This window comes from Besnoitia besnoiti, chromosome IV (assembly GCF_002563875.1).
Source record: "Besnoitia besnoiti strain Bb-Ger1 chromosome IV, whole genome shotgun sequence".
Lineage (NCBI taxonomy): Eukaryota > Apicomplexa > Conoidasida > Eucoccidiorida > Sarcocystidae > Besnoitia > Besnoitia besnoiti.
This window is the reverse complement of record NC_042359.1, coordinates 3,021,760-3,045,822: the sequence shown is the minus strand read 5'-3', so window position 1 is coordinate 3,045,822 and position 24,063 is coordinate 3,021,760. Positions and strand designations below refer to the sequence as shown.

Genomic DNA, 24,063 nt, shown 5'->3' with positions numbered 1-24,063 from the left:
AGCGTTGCGACCCTTCTTCTTGCACAGAGGGCGTATGTTGCTGTAGGTTGAGCTTATCGAAAGCGTTGCAGCTGCTTTCTGCACTGCGACAATCCATCTGTGTGGTATAGCGTAGCGATGCCTGCATATAGACCGTCAGGATGAGGGATGAACAAGCAGGCAACGTGAGTGTCGTGATGAAGTTGAGCCAGCGCCCGGCGTGCGCCGTGAAGTCGCAGACGCAGCCATGAGGTGCTGCTCTGTTCCAACGCTCCCGACAATCCGCATTTGCCCCAACGGGGTGAATCTAGCTGTTCGTTTCTTTTCGCTTTGAAAGCCTACAAACTGTCTGTAGCTCAGCTCTTGTTGAGGAGTGCTGCTTGCTTGTCTTTGTCGCTACTGCTGAAACGGCAAAGAAGACTCAGACAGTGGTTCGTTTCCGGTCGAACAGAGTTTGTGGTCACGAGCACCTCGCCCGAGGCGAGCTGGTGTCTGTTATGCTTGCTGTACAGCACGTGCTATTCTCCCCAACAAAGACAACAGTTGTCACCCTTGTGTGAGACCAGCACGCCCCGCCTAGCAACCTGTTACTCACACGCGAGATGTAGATAGTCTGGCTGTATCGGGGAAAAGACTGACTTAAATCCACTGTCCAGCTGCCCATACGTTTCATCCATCGGCGCTCTTGGCTGTTGGTGAGACAGGAAGAATCTTCCTACAACACCGGCAGCACTCATACCTCATGCAGGTGGTATACTTGCCTTGTGTTCCATTCGCGACGGAAACGTCATTATGCAAACGCGGAAAGAAACGGTGACTGGTGATATCGCCAAAGCTTAGTGGTGGGCGTGACTCGTGCGCAAGCTATGCGTGAGCGCGTGCAAAGCAGGGCAGTGTCTGCTGTTAATCGTGGAGGACGTAAGTCGTGTCGGGTAGTTCGTTCGAAGGTTTCACAGAAACTCAGCCTTCGGTGTGACCTTCTACGTGAAGGAGCGCCAGACATTCACGCGATAGTTCACGCTGGCTTGATTGTTGCGAGATGTCAGACATCCTGTCTGTAGAGCGTGAGTGGCGCAGCAGCGCTATGGGTTACAGAACGTCGCAGCGAGCCGGCTCATATGATCTCGTCATGATCAGAGTAATCTTGCACTCGAAAAGACGCATCTTGAACTAGAAGACATCCACAAAATCTCTGTCGGAGGTATTAGGTTCGTTGCAAATATTTCGTCGCACGCGCATCGTTGCGCTGCTGTATATAATGTAGATCTGCACGATGTCGTCATGGGGAAAGACATGACACAACAAGTGGTGAGACCGAACTAGCCAAAACGATCAGAAGGGTGGATCCCAGGGATGACGCAGAGGCACTGCAGCTTGAATCTCTTTTCTTCTCAGCAAGAGCGGCTAAACTAGGATGTCCCTTCGTGCTTGGCTGCTTCTGTATTTCTGCCAATCTTCATGTCGGTGACCCTTCGAAACAATTTTCGAATAGATCAACATTGACTGTGCGAGCTGCTCGCTGATCAAGAGCAGCTCAGTCCTTACGGGTGTCCGGGCTGACTAAAATGTCAGCCTGCCCGTTCCGCAATATACTGTTACGTTGAATTTTCTCTTCCACGACGAGGAGCTAAACGGGTCACACTTGCTCCTCCTTGCCAGTGATATACTTGGTTATACACAGTCCTCTGGATGCAGACTCGGCTTGCCTGGTCTGCGCGGCGTGTTGATGACTCGTAACGCGCGACTAGCGTTTGAATTCTCTGACTGTAGTCGACTTTTAGATTACTAGGCGCCCTTTCAGTGCCCGCTACGTCTATACAGCTCGGTGGAACCCGAAGGCGTTTTCCTCCGAGCGCCAGTTGTTTCACCAACAAGCAACAGCCATCTAGGAATCGACGCCCGAAGTAAAGTTGGATATTCCCTAAATGTGTTGTGAGAATACCTTCGCAGTTCCCAGAAAAACTGCACGCTGAGTGGTGTCGAGATGCGCATCAGAACAAAACGCCGTTACGGTAAGGGGCCGTAACCGGGTGCTGACGCGCTCGTCGAAAAAGTTTTCCGAAAGAGCGGGAGCCGCAGTGTTTCGCGCTGTGGAGACTTGTAGCCAACGCAGCACCAATCTGGCAGTAGGAATGAGTGTCCCAAAGAGGAGCCTGCATGGCGGGTGTGTGAGGTCTGTCGCCCTCGTTTGTAGAGTCGCCGTCGTGCTTGCCGCTTTGGGGAAGGAGGTGACTTCGGACACCCGCATGGTGGGTATAAAATATGCAATGAACAGTGGAGATTTCTCTTTTGCTAGCCATGGAACACGCCCCGAAGACGGACGTATATCTGCTGGACGGTCCGTCATGGGTGACGAGGGCAGAGTTGCGCTGCAACAGCATACACTGCACTCCTCGTATACGGAAGAAGCAGCTACTGCGCGAGGCCTAGCTTCTAGTGATAGTCGTCTTCCGCAGCCGCTGGGATGGCCCAGAAAAACTTCAAGGGCTTCTCTGAACGCCCTGTTGCACAGCAGACCGCGAAGAATCCGAGACGGCGAACGCCAAGTCACGGCGATTCTGAGAATGCCTTCACGGGAAGATGAGACGCAGAAAGACAGCCCCGGATCTGTACCTCGTGCGGGAACAACAGGAACACATGGTCGCTACATACCCACAAAAGATGTAGTGCCGATGGGAGCCCCAGTTGATTCAAGTGATCAGGCGTCGTACCTAATGAACGGGCTTTGGCATCTCGTTGAATCCATTTCCTCTTCCATCCCACAGATTTCACCGTCTGCGGTCCCCTTTCTTCACCATTCACATGCAGTCTCCGACAACGGGCAGCCGAGCAACGAACTCATCGTGAAGCAGTACACTGGGGGGTTTCACGCCGGTAGCGCGGCGGCACAGAAAAAACGAAAACGTGGCCGTTCGTCTACAGTGCCGCTGGTCGTGCGCGACTCTGACTTTGCTCCATCAAGCGGTCACAGCGTGGACCCGTCCGCTCAGTGGGATTGGATATGGCTAATGCGTCGTCGCCCTATCAGGCAACGAGAAGTAGTCGAGTTTAGGGTATTTTCTGGAATGTCACGAAGGAGTTTTGCCTCCTTTCGCCATATCAATCTTCTACTTGACATTGTGAAACTCAAACCTGGGACCATAGTCGCGGGGGAGGTCTACATCCGGAAGAACAATCACCGTGAGATCTTTAGAAAAAAACAGACAAACATGTGTATATTAATTTGTTATTGCCTCATGATGACGTATGCCGTAGCAGATGCACCATCTAGAATACTGGACGATGCGATGCAATAAGAGTGGAGGGGGAGGCATCATCCTCCTGCATGAACTACTCGGGCAGAGAGACGTATTAAGCTGACGAGCGGCCTCACAGGCAACATCGAGTACACGAAACGGCCATGTTAACCCCATATTTCGCTAGCGTTTTCCGCTTCTTTAGGAAAGGAAAGTGCAAGTGCGACGCGCCGGAAAAGAGCACCACAACAGTCTACTTTCACGGGTTCCTGAAATATAAAGATCGAATTTGCGTCCAACCTTGCACGCCTCAGATGCCCGCTGGTATTTCAACTGGGAAGTAGTGAGAAAGTCTCGAATATGTCCCGCTGTCATGCCGCCGTGCTCATGCGTGTGCCCTCAGCAACCGCTTTCGAATATGACGCCGTCCGGAGAATAGAAACGAGCGCTATAATGGAAATCCCTCTGGAGTGGGGTCGCCACACCTGGTTCGTCTCAATTTACGGGCACCTTCGAATATTCGGCACCCGTATTACTCATTTGTTAAGATCCCAACCAAAAGCCTTCGCGGTCCGTGTGGGGGCAGCTTTCTCGCGAGAACGCGCGCTGATACTGTCACCTGGCTCAAAAGCCTGCCTACCTGACGGTGTATGTGGCCCTCAGTCTGGTATCACACAACGTCAAGCTCCTTGGCGCGAGGGAGGAGGCAATCACAGCGTTGGTATCTCAGGCCTGTCTCATGACAGCACTCGGGATGAAGGAAAGCACCTCCACACAATACGAAAGCGGAACGCTTCCTCAACGGGGTATGCCACAAGGGGCCCGGTAATGGCTGTGGTCGGTGGCTTTGCTATTCAGAATAGCACAGTCATGTTTGAATGTCTTCGTGGGGACGGAGTCGTATGCACCGGCAGAGAATTAGATCGTTGCGTGTGCTACTCGCGTCCTCAGCCTGCGACGACTGAACTTCTCGTGGAGTATGTTGTTGAAAAGGTTTCTGAGTCTCTCGAGAGCCGTTCAAACACGTTCGAATCAGAGGCACTTCTTCGAAGAGGACGTGCGATCCAGAATCCTTTGTCAGCAATTGGAAGTCATGGAGCGGAGACGCTGGAACAACACAACGATGAAACACGTTCGTCCACTCACAAGCAACGAGACGGGATATCCCATGATGAGGATGACACAGCGCAGGAGGGATCCTATGCGGGAATGCTTGCGTTCCTGCCGTTAAGACTGCGTATCAGCTCCGGCCCTACACGTGATGTCGAGCTTGACGAACGCCGCCTCTCGCAGGAGTCAGACGACGCACAACGTGACTCACAGAGCGAAGGGAGGACAGGATGTCCTGGCCCGCGGATCTACCCTTTCATTGGCCTTAATTTTGAAGCAAACACCGGAGACACAGATCATCGTCTCTCAACGTTCCAGCAACGCCCTTTCACCTTCAAGAGAACGGTCTCCGGACCACAAGGAAAGATCACGAAGTTGCCGCCTTTTGAGATCGGCGGCAGTCAAGCTGAAAAACTGGCCGCATTTATTCAAGCTAAAGGCGCCCTCCAGAGCCAAACGCTGATTCCACTCGAGTGCCTCTCCCGAGGGCTTTGGATGCGAGTCGCTGCAATACGAGTGTCAACCAGTGTGGCTACCTATTCGCCCGCGGAAAGGAGAGGTCTCGGTGTCAACTCAGACACTCTCCATTGGCTCGTCAAGCATCACGTTGAGTTCCTTCACATGTCCGCCGACCCTATATGGATTGATGTTATACAGTCGGTTCCGTCGCGCCCCTTGAGCCATGAAGGCAGTGAGGGCCCTAGGGGAGTGAGGATGAGACATGAGTCAGCTGTGCAAGTTTCCGTGGAGGCTCATTCTTGCGAGTCTCAGCCGCCTGGCAGCTTCCCGCAGCAGTCCAAGAATGGGCATGGCGTGCACATACCCTTAATGAAAGCATCCGCAGTTGACAAGCGCGGACTGTGGCATTTCCCGATGCACAACGTCAGTAACGCCGAGTCGGCCGTGCGCGCGGCGGCTCTCTCGCCGAGGAAGAGGGCGGCGTGGCGACGCTGTCCAACGAAAGGCAAGCGCGCGTCCGGGAATCCACGCCTTCTCAACCTGTTGAAGGCAGGTGGATCCCTTGATCAGTTGGGGCAAGAGGAAGCGCAGGCTTTTATCGAAGCGTATATTGAAGATGCAGATGTGAGCCGGGCCAGGACGTCTTCCAATCCGGTCGATCTTTTGAATAGATCAGCCTCCTGTTTTAGCGCGCCAAATATTGGATCGCTTGCGTCTCCCTTTTCGACGCCAGTACAGCCGCAACGCCCAGCCACACATGAAGACTCCACACGATCGGAGAGCGGGACGGATGCTCGGCCGGACCCTCTGCTTGGATTAAGCGCAGCGAGCTGTGCCGAGACAATAGCCGCTCGGCCTGCAAGTCGGCGGCTTTGTCAGCGACTCACCGCAGGGTTACCCCCTCTCCACGCAAGACGACCTACACAAGCCCGGGCAAGCAGGGAATTGGTTCACGGCTCAACGCTCCTGACCTGGGACGGCCGGTGGAGGTAAGACGGGCTCGACGGTTGTTGTGTAACTGGTATGTCGATTCGTTAAGAACGAAGCCGCGGGTGCTGCCGCATCTGGTTCCCGCAGCACCCGCGGCTTCGTTCTTAAGGAATCGACATATCAGTTACACAACGACCGTCGAGCTCACATAGCCATTCGTTCTGTTGAGCAGAGGGATAACAGCGGGAGCCAAGCAAGATACAGTCACGACGACCTTACAACATTCATCCACGTAGTCTCGTAGGCATGCGAGAACTTGCCGGGACCTTTGCTCACGTGCTCTCGGTCTGCGTCTGTGTTGGACAGATTCGCTCATCCAGCCGGCAGATCGTCGCTGAGGTCTTTGCTACGTTGTGTTCATTAGCAGACGCTTTGAATTTTAGTTGATTGTACTCGTGTTCTGGTGCCATTTCAGCTATGGACTCGCGTATCTTGGCCGCGATGATCTGCTTCCCGCGGTAGTCCTTCGCACGACGATGCTGGTGCCGCGTGCCACGTCCGTTCAAAAGAAGTTCCCTCGAGAGACACTTCTGGTGCTGCAGATGATCCTCCGAAAAGATGCCCTGCCACAGTGGATCGAGAGAGCAATGAGCAGATCGAGCGATGGCACCCCTACGTCTGGTGCAGCTGCCTCGTCTAATAGAACCGATTATAGAAGGGCTTCTGCCAGCATTGAAGGCGTTTCAGTTGATGCTGAGCCGGCGCTTGCAGATTCACCCGTCGACGGGAGGGAAAACGAACAAGGTGAGAAGCTTGCGGGTCTCTGATGTGGAGACGCGTCGAACGTCAAGCCGTATGCTGAGCAGGTCCACTCCGACTGGGTAACATTGATTCCGAGACAGATTTCTGCAAGTCACAACACCTGCTGGACTGCAAGTGCTTCAAGAGGCTGAGTCCGCAACGCAGCTGAGATCCGATGGGCCCAGTACTGCTCATGACTGGGACCAAACAATCTCGTGTCACACGACGTCGACAGTTGCCTTTTGCCTTCTCTGCTACCTGGACCTGTGCTTCTCGCAGAAGCAAAGACAGGGGAGGCAACCCCAGTACAGACGCAGATCCTTCCTAAGGTTGGTTGCGGGAAACGCGGCGACCGGTTGATGGAAGATGAGCCGTTCAGGTCTTTTGCTCGAGCGTCAGAGCCAAGGATGAGGCAGCGGGACCAGCACAACCTGACAGAGGCAGCAAACAACTCGTATCCGGTTTCGAGCTTCACCGACCATATACTGGACGCCTTAATAGAAAACAGTCATACCTTCCATCGTCATTCACACTCTGAAAAAATCATTTCTCCATTGCCTCACACCATCGAGGACAATGCACAAGAGCACCTTCGTAGCCAAGGGAAGCCACAGAACGGTGGAGTGCCACTCTTCGCGTCCGGTGTGGAGGTGGCATCTACACTGTCCCGCTACCCGATGGGAAATTCCATTCGTTTCTGTAGGGACATTGTAGCTGATGCAGCGTTCGAGTGGAGCTTTTCCCCATCAAAGCTCCCTGAAGCACATGTCCCAGGTCTCCTAGTTTTCCAGACACCTTCGCTCAAGACGCTGTCTCCGGGCCAGTACATCGTAGGCTGGAGACTCCTTCAGAGAGCTTCAGATGCGTTTCATGAGTCTCTCAGCACGAGCGAGACAGCGCACGGCGTTTCTAAGAGGCAGGGGCTCAGAGATGCTGTACAGACGGGAGCGGAGCAACGCGGAATCATAAATCACGTCTCTCGACAGCAGTCAAGAGAAAACCAGTCCAGGATTCATGCACAGTCCTCAGCCAATGAGTCTCTCAGTCCCCGCCAAGGACGTTCTCCGTTCTCTGAAAGTGACGATTCTTCTGTCCAGTCGCTTTTGGAAGGCCATCAGCCGTCTTATCGTAATTCGTCCGACGATATTGCTAAAGAAAATACAGGACATGGTAGTGTTCGGCGTCACTCACCAATGGATGACAGCCAGACAGGCGAGCCACAAAGGGCTGGCGCACACCGAGTCGCGACAGCTGGCGCGCATGACAACCCCCGAAGTGACATACAGGTAAGGGTTGGAGCCGCCACAGCATTAGTGATTTCTTACGTCTCAGCATTCTTAGGGGGTGCATGCACGTGTATTAGCTCGTAATGCAATTTAGCCACGGCGATCGACCATGCCTGGAAAGGCGAGACACTACTGCATGCATTACACAGTGAAGTACGATGGTAATTCCTAAAGAATGCCTCGGTGACGGATGACACGCTCCCGGCAGCTGGAATTCTTTCGCTGCTCTCAGACTACACCGTAAAGCGGCAAGTGATGCCATCGTGCCAGCTCTCACCGGTGCTCCCCTCTCGTTTGCCTTCAGATCTTCTTCAGTTTCCACGTCGCAGAGTTTTGCCCACTAGCGTGTGAACACGGGTCATCGTGTGTTGCTCAGGCAGCGCGTGGGCACTGGGAGTTCTTGTGCTTGTGTCCGGAGGGCTTTATGGGCGACCGCTGCGAAGCGAAGACGCTTCCGGACTACGCATCCTCTCTTGTCATGATTTCCAACGTGGCAATGGTGCCCGCGATTGCATGGGCTGCACAGATTGGTGATATCGTGGCTTGCTTCGTGTTCTTGTTCACCGCTGTCGTCTCCCTTTTTTACCACGTCTGCTTTAGCGAGCTCTGGTGCATTCTCCCACCACACAGCTTATACCTTTTCGATCACCTGGGCAGCGTGGCAAGCTTCATGTGCGTGGCGGTCACGCTGATGCAGTTCTCTATCTGCACGCACAGAATGTAAGCATTTGCCATGCCCGGGCCGGCCCGTGGCCACGCCTCACGTACTGGCGTCTGGGCGACTGGGTTTATGCTTGCGTATCTCACCAAGGATGAAGATGAGGCAGACCGCCTTGAGACGAATGCCCGCGGCAAAAGTCCACATCACGTGCTATCGCCCGCGTGCATAGACGTATGGAATACAACGGTTTTAGTTGATCAGCATCCCTCAAAGCTGTTGTTCGAGAATGGACGTGGCAAAAACTTAGTGCAGCCAGACGCACGCACTTGCACCACGCTATGTGCACCATGCTATGTATAGATACCAGAGCATTTCCTGCTAGGCGATAGAGCGTGGCCTAGAATCGGGCAGTAAATTCCTACAGTGGCGGTGTATGCTGCTCTCGTCGTTTACGCGTAGAAAAAACATGAAGTCCTGGAATACAACAGCAGAAGCTTCTTTCGTATCTTCATGGCGGGATTCATCTCGTGCTTTGTTCGAATGCGCTTTCAGGGTGCAGCTTTTCCTGCTGTCAATGACCAGCGCTGTCCTGCTCATTCAGGGCACTGTAACAGGAATAGGCCTGGGGTTTCTCTTCTCTCTTGTGGGATTTATCTGTACTTTAAGAGTTGGTTACCTACTTTCCACTGCACGAGGCGCCGTAGCAGCGGAGGCAGTTCATCTAGGGCTGGACCTCGAGCGGGCCATTGAAGCAAGTTTCTGTCTCCGAGCACACGCTAACGCGTGCACTCCAGGAACCCCCATCGCGCCAAGGGCAGAAAGGGAGACAACTACCAGCGGTCTCCGCAGTCCAGGGAAGCCCTCCATGGCCGCGAGCAGCCATCTGAGTGCTTCGTCGCCTCACGTTAGGCCAGAGACAGGCGACTACCCTCGCGGCGTCGACGGTGGAGGTAACAAGTGCGAAACAACTCGTAGCACTGGTTCTGCGGCTTCTGCCACAAGGGTCGAGGCAAAGCAAAACGAGGAATACGGTGGCTCCCTTTGGGTGCACTGCAACCGTAATGGCGACAACGCTGAATGCGCAGACACCTTTGGCGGTCGAGAATGTGTCACCAGGTGCGGAGATCAGCCCATTCTGGAAGAGCTGTCCTGTACGTCCAGCCCTGTTCTTTTTCCAGATGGCGCCCCCATACGTAGAAATGTAACCGATAGATTCCAGGGCGATCCCAATAATGGCTGCACTCTGGGCGAACTATTCAAGGGAACCCCTGTAGGAAATCTTCCATTGGATCCAGCAGAGCGCATAAGATCGCCGAATTATAGTGACGACTCCGGTAGAGAGATGCTTCTGCATGCACGCAGCCTCCCGCCATCTTCGCGGGAAGCAGGGAGCTGTGTAAGAGACACCCCATCATATGGTTCTTGCTCCGCCGTAGAGAGGTCCGCTGCCCTCAATGACAATACTGAGCATCGTGCACAATTGACATCTATGGGGTATCCATCGGGCGAGCCAAATGAAGCGCCTGCACCGACAAAAATCGACGACGGTCCGCTGCAAGATATAGGGAGTTATGGAGGACTCAACCACAATGCAACAGCCGGCTCTGCCAGGCCGCGATCACTGCCACGCGCCGACAGGCGACAGGAAAGCTCGTCATGCCGACTCATTCGGGACGGGCGTCGTTCGCGTGAACGCCACATGACAGAAAGACGCGACCAGGTTCAAGTGGTCACGCGGCACACGATAGCCGTAGCGGCTTGTATGCAGTGCTCTGGTGTGCACCAACCTGCCCACGGAATTCTGTCAACGGATCACCCTTGGGACCGCAAAGTACCAGCAGGGGCGAACTGTGACGCTGAAGCCCTCTACGGAGATCCAGGCTGTGTATGTGTCAGGCATGTAAGCGCCGATTCCCATCCTGTTGCAGACGAAATGGATTCTCAAGCGAATTCAGTCGTGAACGCTCCGGGCGCACTCACGCGTACTGCGAATGGCCCGCGAGAAAATTTTTTGCACGGGCCAAGATTGTGGTTGCCCGGATTTCTCTGCACATCCAAACGAGTCACTTATACTAAGGTTGTACCCCGCGACGAGCCGTGGGAGCCCTTTAACATTGCTGACAACGGAGGTCAGAGCACCACCACAGAGGCGTCCCCGTTTCGCACGTGGAGGTTTCTCCTCCTTGCTGCGAAACTCGTTGTCACACATAGTCTCATTCCTCGGAGGCCTTTCGTTTTTTTGCTGGGGCTCGGAACGTTTGGAGTAGCCTTCGCGTGCTTTACCTGGGCCACAAATGAGACGTACTGGGTGGTACATTCCATCTGGCACATTGCTATCATGCTGACACCTTTCTTGATGTTCAAAGCGGTCAGTCAACCGCCTCTCAGAAGTATGAAAAGCAAGGCGTTTGCGGTGGAGAGACGTTGACCTGTGTAACTTCGCTCATCGATTCACGCTGTTGGGACTTGCTTCTTCACCGCGGGGGTGATGGTCGGTCGAGGATAAAAGTGCTGCAAACCGCGTGCGAGGTGCCTTTTCCGCATATTCCGTTCAGCCTCCGTGGTCAACTGCTTCGCACAGCGGCGACGGGTTCCTGACTTGAGACCAGGCGCTTCTGCATCGCCCACGTGACCGCCGCCACCCGGACTGGAAACAGGTGTCATCGGGTCTGTCGCACACTATTTGAAGCACTATGCCCGTGCGTAAGACTCTTAGTTGTTGGGCGCATGCGTGCAGCAGCACAGTGCATACAGAAGTAGGCCTGTGACAAAAAGTATTTCCAGAGTAGTCATGCTCCATAAGTGGGCAGTGAGCTGTCGTCGCGCAGGGTCGAGCTTGAGCTGGATGTACCATTTCGGACAGGTTTCCGGCTTCTATATAGTTCCGCAAGGTTGCAGGCAGGTCTCACAGCAGGACGAACAGCTTAAACGAATTCCAAGAGTTTTCTTCAAACTGGTTCTTGAGAGGATGTACGATAGCCAGCACAAGATACGGCACGGCTCTGTGTCCACAAAACGCCGTTTCGATACTCAGCTCAAACAACTAGACCGGAAACGCGCGCGTGGGAGAAGGGGGGCTCATCATCTGCTGCGTGCGATACCGTCCCCTCACTGCAAAATTCGACGTGCGTCGAAAATCGAGTGTCACCGTCTGCCGAGCAGAATGAGGTCATTCGTCACTTTCCTCTTCCCTCTTGCGTCTTCTTCTGCCTCACCGGTGTGTGCCGGCCTCTAACGTGGGCGGCTCGACTGCTCGAAGTCGGAGCTGTGCTCCACTGGTGTCGATGCAGCTTCCGTCGATAGGTGCTCTGCTTCAGCACATTCAGTCTGTTGCCCCTTCGCCTTCTGCAGCGATTGCTTGCGCTGCCGCATGGCTTCCCTGCGCACAATCATCGGTTTCTCCATCCACAGCTTTTTCTTCAACGACCTCGATCAGCCTCTCCTTCTCCGCCTCCGCGCGGGGTTCGTTCATGAAAAAATTACTCTGTACGATGAACTGAATCGCAGCAATCAGCTTAACTTCGTATCCACGTATCTCTGGCGCGAGCAACTGATACAGTAGCGGCGGCCGCAGGGGGACCTCTGGCCCGCTCCCTCGGCCTGTGGACCGAACATCTCTCCCGGGGCCTTTTGCCCCTGGGGGCAGAAGAAACGACGACGGGCACAGGCCGCTCGGATGAGAGTACGGAGACCGAGGGAGTGCTGCAATTGAAAACAAAAGCGTAGCGCGAATGGTGGCGGGAAAGCGACAATAGGTAACATGCTGATAGCAGAGCCCACAAATTGCATTAGCCTGGAATACAGGCTGACTGAACTGCAAATCGAGGATCCTTCAACACCACACTCCGGGAAAAGATAACTGTCCAGCACAATTTTCAACCGCGCCCCCTCCCCCCATTCCTTCCACGCCGGGGCGTTACAGGCGGATACATCAGCGTGGTTGTATTTTTGATGGCATGTTTCCACGTGGTGGCCTGCATTCAAGATATCCTGATGGTGTTAATGCGTCCCACTCATTGTGCACTTCGACTAGAAATGCACACATTGACAACTCTGTGGGAGACCTCCGGCGACGGACACCGAATGCACGCGGCCAATCTGTGGGCGCCGACATCACAAGCCACCTGCCACGTGGCAGCTTCAGCTGTAGTTTCCTGTGATTCGTTCGGCATTCAAGCGCGAACTGTGACTCACTGGCGTAGCGAAACTCGCGTTTCAAGGAGTAGATCGGCGGAGGGGCAGCCAGCATCTTGGGTAACTCTGGACAGAAGGCGCTAGAGAAGAATGCCGGGTGAATCAAGCGACGACCGTACGCAGACTCCATGGTTTCCCTGAGAATGCCTGTGGACAGGTCACGCACAAAACAACCAGCGGCGCTAGAGATCGGGACGGAACAGAAGGACTGACTGTACGTCCTCCCCATAGAATCGCATGCGGAAGGCGACAATGAAGATCCTGCCAGGTGACCTCAACTCCATGCGCTACCGTCCCACCATGACCGCGAGACCACGCGCACGACTGACACTACGTGCAAATGATATTCCTCTCGCCTCTGCTCTTTCAAAGCCCCAGACGGCTGCGAGGCAAGCGGAAGGAAGGCGACTCAGCCATGTTCAGGCACGCAGTCCAACTCATCGGCTTAGCGACTGGGGCTCCCCGGCAGGGACCGCATCATTCGTATCTTCTCAAGAGTTCAAGAGACGCTGACAGCACGCCCTGTGCTTCGCGCCCTGTCTTACGTTCCAACACGCTTTTCGGCCGAGGAGGGGGTCGTGCCGGCCCTGGGGTCTGAACGGGTGAAGGGAAAGCAAGACACTCTCACTTACACACATACAGCCTCGTTGCAAAAGGCGGAAGCTCGTTCACAGCTAAAACCGTCTTTCGCAGTTCCATGGAGAAGCGCACCGGGACAGCGAACCAGCTTGAATATGCTCCTCGTGGAGCTGCACTGCTATGCTGGACCCTAGGCCAGCAACCATCAGTGAAAGTGTGCACACCTTTGGTTTGGGGTTTTTTCGAAACGACGGGAAGTTTTCTTTCCTGGCCGCCAGCCACGCCGCCACTTCCGATTCACTGTCGAGCAAGCTTTCCCTGAAACACAAAAGGGCACAGCGGCGCAGGCCACACCACTGACTGCACCCAGCCTCACAGGCGCGGCAAGACGTTGCAAACCGCAGCCTCCAGCGTCTCTCACTGAGCAAACCAGTTGCTGCAATAACAATGGGGTATCTCGGCGCGCGCCCTCGCCAGCGACGATCTGCCGCTGCCGTCACTGGCGCATCCAAGCTGAGAACAGTCGGCGATGACTCCGGACTCGCCATTCATGAGACAATCCTCACGATGCCAACACTCGAGAGGCGAACGGCAGCCGTGCGTGACTGCAGGAACCTTCGTCAATGGAGATCAGGCGCTGGCCGCGGTTTACTTCTAAATCCGCGATCGCCTCTAACATCACAGTAGATAACTCGCAGTGTTCCGACGCCCTCACCCCTTCTCATTCTTGAGGTGCTTCAGCTTGTGCATGACCATGACGTGCACAGGCCCGCTGTAAGTACAGCCGGGATAGTCGCAGGGAAGATGCTCCTCTTCTTCGTGATGCTGCTGCCTCTTCGCGCTTCGAAATGTCTTGTCGCAGATCAAACAAACAAATTCGTCTTCTCTGCAGAAAGCAAGCACGCGAGGCAACCATACTATGAAGGAAGCAAAAGTACGGAAGCGTGCACCCACTCTGAATTATCTACGTGGTGGTGCACTCAGTAAGCGAGTCACCGGGGGCCGGCACTGCTGCCCACATCTCCAAACAACGGCGACGATCAGACGTCCCCAGATGCTAGTCTGATCCGTAGCATCGTACTTGGAGTGATCACCTCTAAGAGAGAACCATTTCTTTGCTTTTTCTGAAGAGTATACACTACGGGCTGGACTCTTGGATAATTGTATATTAGCGGCTAGATGTCAATAAAACATGCCGATTTCAGGTTTCCCATGGAGTCGGCTAGTCGACTTGGAAGAAGAGGCGATGTGCACCGGCGCGTCCGAAATCTCCTGCCTTCCGCTTCTGCTGCCGCGGCTCCTCGGGTCGCTCTCCTCAAGCGCAGTGTCACGCGATGCCCCTATTCGACTCCGAGAACGAGTCTGTGTGTATACTTACTTCCGTCGTTTCTTCGCCGAGGCGTCCTGTCCTTCCCACGCACCCTGGCGCTTGCCCGCCCAGGGCACCGCTCGCGCTCCAACGTTCGCTTCTGAGGCAGGCGGAGGCGGCGGCGGCACAGCGGAGCCCCCGTAGCAGCCATCCCGCCTCGTAGGCTCCGCCGCAGACACAGGCGCAACGCCTGCGCCGGTGGCTCCCTGGTGCCCTGGGGGAGGGGCCGGAGAGGGCGAAGGCGCGTTCCACGCCCTTGGGCTCGGGGGCGGAGGGTGTGCCGATACCGCGGCGCCGTCTGCTGCGCCCGCGGGCGAAGTCGCCTCCTGTTGGCGTCCAGGCCAGCAGCACGCGTCCTCGCCGCCTGCTGCAGGTGGGGAGGGGGCACAGACCGCAGCGGAGCCGTCGCTCCCGCTTGCCGCTGCGCCGGTGCGCGGCAACCCCGTGGGGACGCCTGGAGGGCCCCAGAACGCCGGAGGCGGGCGCAGCGGCGGGGCACCCTGCGCGACCCTCGCGGCAGCGTCATGAGCCTGAGGAGGCGAGAACGAAGGCGGCGGAGGCGGCGGCGGCACGGAGCACGTGGCCGAGGCGGCGCCGCAGCACCTGGCGCAAGCCGAGGAACCGGGGGGGCACGGCGGGGCGTGCGAGGCGCATCGCTGGAAGGCCGATGCGTGGGAGGGCGAGCAGCACGCGGCGCAGCCTGCGCACGAGGCGGCAGGCGCAGATGCCGCCGGCGCTGCCTGACAGGAGCACGCGGGGCAGGCGGGCGGTGCAGGAGCGCACCAGGAGCAGCAGCGTCGCTCTGAAGCCGCGCCCGCGCTCTCTGCGCCTGCTGAGTGCGCCCGCAGGCAACGACCGAGCGCGGACGGCGATGCAGCGGAGGCCGCCGAAAGCGACGACGCGCAGGGAGGCGGCGGCGGAGAAACTGAAGACTGCGACGGCGGCGGAGGGACGGCAGAGGGTCCCCCCGCCCAGTGGGAACCTGCCGCGGCGAATGCAGGCCGCGGCGGGAGCGACGGCGGCGCGAGCGACGGCGAGGCCGAGGGGGGGGGTGGCGACGGGCTAGGCCGCGACGTCTGACCTCCGGCACTGCCGAACGCAGGCGGCTGAGAAGCGCAGCTCGAGACAGATGGCGCAGGAGGACGTCCAGCAGAAGCGCACGGGGGGCGGTACGCGCCCGGCGGCGGGGCAGTGCAGCGCGCTGGACCGGAGGGCGGCGGGGGAGGCGGAGACGACGGAAAGGAATGCGAAAACGAAGAGAAGGGAGGCCACAGCTGGCTGGAGGGAGCCGCGCCCGCAGCTCGGTGCGTCGGAAAGGGGGGCGGGGGCGGGGCTGAAGGCTGCGGCATGGTGCAAAACGAAGCGGAAACCCGGCGCCCGCAGCACGCGTTCGGCCAGCGTCTCCGCGCTACTCATCAATACCTTGAGGGCCCCTGCTTCGTTAACACACCGGCACGACCTGCAACATCCCAACGTGGAAGATGGAACAGCGCCTCGTCCACAGGTGTTTCTCAGTGAGAGAACGGCATCCCTAACAAGCCAAGCGCTGCAGAGACCGGTGTTGACAGGTGCGATGCTTCGCAGTGAGACGGCAACGCAGGCCGCCCACACTCAACCCCGCGACCTTGTTGCGTGTCAAGACTGAGCAAGTGATGCGTCGCAGCCTCCCCTGCAGAAACTGGCACCGCGGTCAGGGCGAAAAAACACGTGGAAAGGATGCGACGGTATGGCTACGTGGCAGCCGTTTGATGGACAGGTTTCGACTCGCGTCGCAAGCCGAGAAACGATTTCGAGAGGCGCCACAGCCTGTCTCCTTGACGAATTGAAGTCCTGGGCGATGCCGAGAGCCGGAAGTGCTTCGCTCTCAGGGGCAAACATGGGAACGCAGCAAGGGCACGCGCGGTGCTTGTACAACCGCGGGTGACTGCGACAGAGGAGAAACGAAGAATCCCCTCTTAACGAAGAACAAGACAGCAGCAGCCTTCCGAACAGCTTCAAAAGAGCGAGGAAGGGCCTCGGTGTTGACTCGAGAAGTCAGTAAGTGCGGAAATAGCCGGCAGGGCAATGGCGTTTGAGTCTTGCCGAGCAAAGAAGTCGGCCGCGTTACGCGTACATGCAAGCAAATTCGATGCCTGGAAAAACACACAGCAAGAGCCAAGGAGCTACCCAGGGGAGAATCGCCTCCGTCGAGCAGTTCTTTTTCTGAAAGTGCCGGTGTGTTGGGTTAGTGGTGTGTTTTGTGGATGTTCACGCCCTTGCTGCGAGAATTTTGATGCGACCGAGGAATTTCCAGCGCATGCAGTATATATATCATCAGCTGACCGCCGTGGGCCCTCAGGTCGAGAACGCTCGAGCGCGAGCCCGCCAGTGCATCGACGGTGGCGGCGCCGCGGGCGAGATACCGTCCCCGAACCCACCCTGGGCTTTCTGTCTGCAAATTCTTTTCTCAGTGTCTGTGGCTGAGAGAAAAGAGAGCGGTTGACTGTTGGCAAGCTCCACTGCTGACGACGCCACCACAGAGACGGCGTATCAAGCTGAGAACCTGGTATCATGTGGCTTGAAGGACGCAAACAGTATAGGCGCAGGAACCCGTTGGCGCGGCGCCGGGGGCCATTTTAAAAGTCGACGCCGGTTCCATAAATTGGATTTATGTGGAAACGCGGATATTGTCCCTGTGTTCTCACGATGCAGGAAGGAAGGGCTGACTGCGTCACCGTTTTGCTATGAGCATCGCAGTCCGACTTATTTCCTCTGTGCCTACTTGAGCAAAAAAATGCCAGGTTCTGCCCTGTTCCGGCTCTTTAGGGGGCCCCCTTGCCTCCTGCCTTCTCAACGCATGCGTCTTCACTCTTTGTTTGGTGCAGCATCAAGCGCCCCTGTCCTTTTCCGCTCCTTTTCATTCAACTTTCTCTACAGAACAGGAGTGAAGCGCAGCTGACCACGCACCGCGGGTGTTCCCCTTTTCCCTCACGCGTGTGCAGGCCTTCACAAAGCGTCCTCTCCGTATTTTCGTTTATTCTGGGCTGCATCGTCCGGGTTTAGGGTTCAGGGTCTCTCCGTCACCATCCTAGCCGAGGCACCCTTTGCCCTCGCGGCTGCCGGCATTTCCTGCCGCCGCTCCGCGCTTCTCTTAGAGTATCGCTGCGTCATGCTTTCTGTCTCTGGCTCGGCGTGCTGTCCCCGGGAACGATGACATATCAGAGCTGAGCTCCTTTTCAGAAATGCTCGCAGCGTTTCCTAGTCCAGCGCGCGATTTCAGCGCAGTTTAAATTCCACGGAAGGAGGCCAGGCGACGATCTAGAGAAGTCGCTGTCGTGTTGCGTTCGCACGACGGTGCGTCTGCCTCCGCGTACGCGCGTTTCCCCTGCACTCCCCATGGGGGAGACCTGTTCTGTTCGAGGCCTGCGGAGGCCGCGGCGCCGGACGATTGCCGCGTTCGGCGCCGCCTTTCTGCTCATGGCAGTCTCCACTTGGGCAAGCGCAGCCGAACTCCACTTCCAGTCTCGCAGCGAAAGGTCGCGCGGCAATGCCCTCCACGGAAGTCGGGATGTCGTCCTGCCCGCAGATGCCGCGTCCGCAGACATCGCGGCGTTCGAGAGCCGGGAGCGGGCCTCAGGGGCCTCTGGACCGACGGGGTACAAAGGCGCGAAAGGGTCCGCGTCCACGGACTTATCGCTGCAGCAGCAAGGGTCCGGTGAACTCTCTGATCAGTTTGCATCGGGGTTGGAGCAGGTGGCGCTGTCCCGTGTTCTGAACTTGCTTCGTCCACGGGTGCAAGGCTTGAAGCGCGCCCTGAGTCTGGGGGCGTTTGTGGCGCTCGGCGCCGGCGTGCGCTCAGTGGTCCGCGACAACATCTTCAACTTGGTTCACTTCCTCCTGCTCAACCAGCCTGTGGAACGGCTTCTCACCATCGGCACGGAGCCGGCGTACGCACTCATCGCGCTCGTCTTGACCGCGTACTACATCTGGTTTTATCTGCGGGAGTCGCGAATGGACAAGGACTTCCAGAAGGAGATAGAGGAGATCGAGGCGCTCGAGAAGGAACTCGAGCGAGAGTTGGCCAAGTCGGACTTGACTCTGGACGAGAAGAAAAGCCTGGCGATGAAAAGGATTTTCCTCAGGGAAAGAGGCGTTGACGCACTCGTGACCCGGCTGCAGCAGCACCCACGAGGCGTCAACCTGGCTCTCGCCGCGTCCACGCTGTTTCTGAATCTGATGTTCAGGAAACAGCTAGGCGTCCGATTCAAACTCTGCAGCTTTGGCGTGAGCGCCGTCGGAACTGCCGCCCTGTTCGGCTTGATCTTCGCCGGCCTCGAATTGGGGGACAGGCGTCGGATCTCGAAAATACAACAGGCTCGAAAAAACGCACGCAAAGCCATCGAAGCCGAGTTTCTAGCGCAACGAGCCAAGCGCGCCGCCGCTCTATTAGAGCTGAAGATTAGCGGTGATGCTGACGTGGATGCGCGCAGGGACGGCGTTGTGGTGGCACCCGCAGCCGGTCCCGCTGGAGCACCGGAGGAGCCCGTTGAGGAGGTTGAACTCGTGAGCTTACAGATGCCGAGTCGACCTTAGGGCACGGGAAAGGATTTGTCATCGTCCAAAGTCTGTTTCTGCTGGGACGCACGTCATTTATGGCGGGAATATATGAGCCGCAGCGCGAGAAAGGGAGATGACGGGGACGCTGCTGGCGCACGGGCTTCCAGAAGTGTTGGAACCGACAGCTGCAGCTATGCGGGAGTGGGACTTGGCTGGACTCTCGGGACAGGCCCGCAATAGAGTCAGCACCCTGCCGTTAAACAGTATAGGGTTTCAGCGGTGGCAGACAAGTCTGGGGCGTGGACGGTTGGTGGATCGACCTCGCTGCAAGACGCACCTCTCAAGCGTGAGGGGAATGTGAAAGTCTCAGGCGTCATTTTCTCAAGGCGGACGTGGACCGCGGCTGCCTGACGCTGTGTGGGAAGCTCTTGCTCCTAAATGCTTTGGTGCAGCCGCCTCGGGCTGCCTGGCGGCATCCCCGTTTTATTCAGTCTTTGTTAGAGGACCGCATTCGTTTGCTCGCCTGAATGCAGGCCAGCCTTGTGCCCACAAGGAACCGCTCCAGCCGACCACACGTGCGGCAGTAACGCCGCCGCCCGCGCAAGTGCGTCTGGCTTCATCAGTAGTCAATACTGTCGTCTTTTTTCCTAGTACTGGCATTCAGGAAAGGAATCTACGTCGTGATGGGCCTGAACGTGCAGCGCTTCCGCTGGGAAGAGCGAGACTAGATTGTCGTTAACGTTTCTGGCGGAGGGTTCCTGGTGCTGGGACGTCTCTGTTTTGTTTGAGCTCGAGCTCCCCCGCTCTACATGTTGTTTGGCTGCTTCTCCCCACATGCGGAGTGCGGGCTGTGGGAGCGGCGAAGGCGAAAATGGACAAGCCTTGAACCGAGTGTACGCTGGCGATCCGTAGGAAATGTGCGCTAGTGACTTGGTTCCCTACATTGGATAAAACAAGCTGCTGTAGCGTGCTTGGTTACATTACTCTCGTTGAGATGCATGACGTCCGGTGGAAGATAAGAGATAATGGTAGTAATATCGAAACAAAAGGGTGTGCCAAAAGAAGGTGTGCTTTGGGATGGCGCAATTTGAAGAGGTTGCCCACTTGCTGTCGGTCATACTCTGTCGATTGCACCGGATCCCTTCAGAACTCCGAAGTTAAGCGGCGCAAGGCCCGCTTGGTACTTGGGTGGGTGACTCCCAGGGAATACCCTCGGGTGCCGACAGCTTTTTTTAACTTGCTTATTATTTTATATATATTATATACTGCTACTTACTACATCGCTTGCTTGTTTGCCGTTATTCACGTGTCCCTTTCTAAATAAATCAGTCACTAAACCGTCAGACCTTTACAAAGAAATACTCGGACCTCCTAGCCGCCTACAAGAACTCCGTTAGTTGATTATAGTAACAACGTAATATCGTCCGTATGCATCACATAGAACGCACCACATGTAGATGAAAGCCGAACAGAAGCACGAATCTCGTAGGTCTGTCTCTGTAGAAAGAAGAAACTCTCCTGTTTCATCCACTTTTTATTTATGTCATCGCCTCACCAAACCATTATATCATGCATGTAGAAGCTTCAAATGTTGTAATACAAGGTTTCGGCATGTCTAAGAACGAAGGGAGCTGTCACGTTTTGATCATAGATGATGGGTCTCCCTTCTATTGAAACGTGGTATCTTACGTTTTCTTGACGGTAAGCGAAAAAAAGGAAGGAGTGAGTGGTTCTAGAAAATGGAAGAGGAATGGTGATCATAGTGTCGCCTGACGAAAGTTGAAGTCAAGGATGAGACGTCGGCTGCGGGCGAGGTGTGGTGTCCAGTGACGGCGACGTGTCGTATGGGGAAGGATCGTTGTTGAGGAAAGCGAAAACTTGCGCAGCATTGTTTGTGGTATCGCTTTTGATGAAGATATGCGTTGCGACAGGCGCGTGTGTCATACGTGCGCAGCGAGCGTTTGGAGCGCACGAAAACAGATATTCGAGTGAGATTGTGAGTTTGTTTTACCTCCACATGCAAAACGGATTCGTTTGTCGCTGGTTTTCCTAATACACTGTTTTAGTGTTTTCAGCAGAGCGATCTGGAAGGCAGCATACGCTCGCCATGTCTTCGAGATGTGACAACGAGGCCGAAGGACGGCCTTTGCACTATCGTTGTTGAACGTATTGTATGATTTGGCTTTCAAAGAGTAGTAGTTCATGTTTTCCCTTTGGCATTACGAAAACAACGGGAATCTTTTACGTGCGATTAGTTGAAAACTGTGAGAAAGTTGAAATGCATTATTATTTTGCTTCGACGGCAAAACGTTCGGACTTTTACCACTTTGTCTCACGCGTTGACTAAATCTCTTGTTATTTGGACGTTGGAATTTGTCGAATTCTTTGGGCAACAACAGTAGAGATAATCAATCTGTAAAATAGAAGTGGAAGGATGCTTCAGATGTGGAGTGGATGGACAGGCTTGATCAATTGAATCATCAGCAGCAATCTTTCTGACTAAATGTTCGGATGATATGTTGTTGTTTCAAAAGTAAAATACCTGAGACGACGAATTAGAAACGTCGCGTTTTGATGTATGAATCTGAGAGGTGGACGGGTTAATTTTCAATTTCTCTTCGGAGAAAGGGATGAAGAGGTGGTTCACCTCAAGAAGATATTAACCTGGTTGATCCCGCCAGTAGTCATATGCGTGTCTTAAAGATTGAGCCATGCATGTCTAAGTATACGCTTTTATACGGCTAAACTGCAAATGGCTCATTAAAACAGTTATCGTTTATTTGATTGTCTTTACTACAAGGATAACCGTGATAATTATATGGCTAATACATGCGCGCATGCAACTTCCTCTGGAAGGGCAGTGTCGATTAGATACAGAACCAACCGCCTTCCGGTGGTCCTCAGGTGATTCATAGTAAGCGAACGGGTCGTGTCATGACTTCCGTCGTCGAGGGCTCATACAAGTTTCCGACCTACCAGCTTCCGACGGTACTGTAATGGACCACTGTACCAGTAACTGGTTAAAGGGAATTAGGGTTCGATCCCAGAGAGGGAGCCTGAGAAACGGCTACCTCATACAAGGAAGGCCTCGGGCGCGCAAGCTACCCAATCCTAACTAAGGCAGGCGATGACAAGGAATAACAACTTTGGAAATTTCATTTCTAGCGATTGGAATGATGGGAATCCAAACCCCTTTCAGAGTAACAATTGGAGGGCAAGTCTGGTGCCAGCAGCCGCGGTAATTCCAGCTACAATAACGTATCTTAAAGTTGTTGCAGTTAAAAAGCTCGCAGCTGGAGTTCTGCTGGAAGCATCCAGTCCACCCTTAGGAGTGCGCAGTTGGAGAAATAAGCATCGTTTTAGCAGCGCTTCACACTCGATTTTGCGTAGTGTTTTTCCAGGACTTCTAATATGAGGAGACTATGGTGTTTCAAGCAAGCATGTCCCCTTGAATACTGCAGCGTGGAATAAAAAGATGGGCTGTGGCATTATTTTGTTGGGTTTTGGGGTTCAGGTTATCATTAACAGGGGCGGCTGGGGGCATTCGTATTTAACTTTCAGAAGAGAAATGCTTAGATTTGTTAACGATGAACTACGGCGAAAGCATTCGCCAGAGATGTTTTCAGGAATCAAGAACGAAACTTAGGGGCTCGAAGACGGGCAGATACCTCGTAGTCTTGACCATAAGCTATGCCGACTAGAGCTAGGAAAACGTCACACTTGACTTCTGCACCTTTTGAGAAAACGCGTCTTTGGGTTCTCGCGAGAGTATGTTCGCAAGGCTGAAACTTGAAGGAGCTGCCGGACAGGCACCACCAGGCGTGGAGCGTGTGGCTTAATTTGACACGACATTGGCGGAAACTCACCAGGTCCAGACATAGGAAGGATCAACCGATTGATAGCTCTTCGTTGATTCTACACGTGGTGGTGCATAGCCGCTCTTAGTTGGTGAAGTATTTTATCTGGTTGACTCCGTTAACGAACGAGACTTAACTGGCTAAAATGGATCAGGAACTTCGTGTTCTTGTACCACTTCTTAAAGGGTCTTTTTGAGCCTAACGCATGGGCGTTTGACGCAGTAACAGGAATGTGATGCCCTTTGATGTTCTGGGGTGCACGCGCGCTACACTGATGCATCTAACGTGTTTATAACCTTGGCCGATAGGTCTAGGTAATCTTGTGAGTATGCATCTTGATGGGGATAGATTATTGCAATTATTAATCTTCAACGAGGAATGCCTAGTAGGCGCAAGTCAGCAGCTTGCGCGATTGCGTCCCTGCCTGTTGTACACACCGGCCGTCGCGCCTACCGAATTTGTGTTCCGGTGGAATATTCTGACTGGATTGTGATGCGTCTGCGCCCGAGATGGGAACTTTTGGACCTTAATAGTTAGAGAAGGAGAAGTCGTAACAAGGTTTCCTTATGTGAACATGCGGAAGAATCATTCACACGTTGTCCTTTAGGCGTTTATCAACTGTCAACCCTTGAAGCCGTATTCAACAATGAGCTTGCATCTATCGTTTCGAGGTTGCAAACGACCAGTGTGATGCCTTCTTGTTGTCTTCCTGACAGCAGCATCACTTCCTTTGTTTTCAGCACCGTTCGACTAAACCAAAAATACCTTGTATAGAAAGCGGGGATCATCTCCTCACTCTGCTATCGCAGATTGATTCGTACAAAGCATTTGTATTTTAAATGTTCAGCAATGGATGTCTTGGCTCGCGCCAAGGCTACAGGATGCAGCGGAAGTGCAAAACTCACTGCGAATTGCAGAATCTAGTGAACCATCATATCTCTGAAAGCAAATGGCACCATGGAGTTTGATACCCTCCTTGGTAAGTCTGTTCCAATGTCTTTGACACATCACCTTATTCTACTTATTAGGGTCGTTGCTGCGTAATGAAGCCGCAGTGAGCAGTACG

The 24,063-nt window shown here is 54.8% G+C and overlaps 3 protein-coding genes across 3 annotated transcripts; 2 read left to right on the top strand and 1 right to left on the bottom strand.

Moving 5' to 3' along the window:
• Window positions 1–4,085: 4,085 nt before the first annotated feature.
• On the top strand, window positions 4,086–9,371 carry BESB_055460 (uncharacterized protein; the record flags this gene model as incomplete). The annotated part of the gene is made up of 5 exons (XM_029363981.1): window positions 4,086–5,773; window positions 6,190–6,518; window positions 7,290–7,801; window positions 8,178–8,521; window positions 9,257–9,371. 5 exons carry the CDS (start codon window positions 4,086–4,088, stop codon window positions 9,369–9,371), a joined length of 2,988 nt encoding a protein of 995 aa, XP_029219904.1.
• A 2,413-nt stretch (window positions 9,372–11,784) lies between these two features.
• Window positions 11,785–15,953, bottom strand: BESB_055450 (uncharacterized protein; the record flags this gene model as incomplete). Its single annotated transcript, XM_029363980.1, has 6 exons — window positions 11,785–12,164; window positions 12,657–12,803; window positions 13,202–13,250; window positions 13,460–13,553; window positions 13,951–14,121; window positions 14,614–15,953. The coding sequence occupies 6 exons, from the start codon at window positions 15,951–15,953 to the stop codon at window positions 11,785–11,787; spliced, it is 2,181 nt and encodes a 726-aa protein (XP_029219903.1).
• Window positions 15,954–17,979: 2,026 nt separating this feature from the next.
• Window positions 17,980–19,176, top strand: BESB_055440 (uncharacterized protein; the record flags this gene model as incomplete). Its single annotated transcript, XM_029363979.1, has 1 exon — window positions 17,980–19,176. One exon carries the CDS (start codon window positions 17,980–17,982, stop codon window positions 19,174–19,176), a length of 1,197 nt encoding a protein of 398 aa, XP_029219902.1.
• Window positions 19,177–24,063: the final 4,887 nt, after the last annotated feature.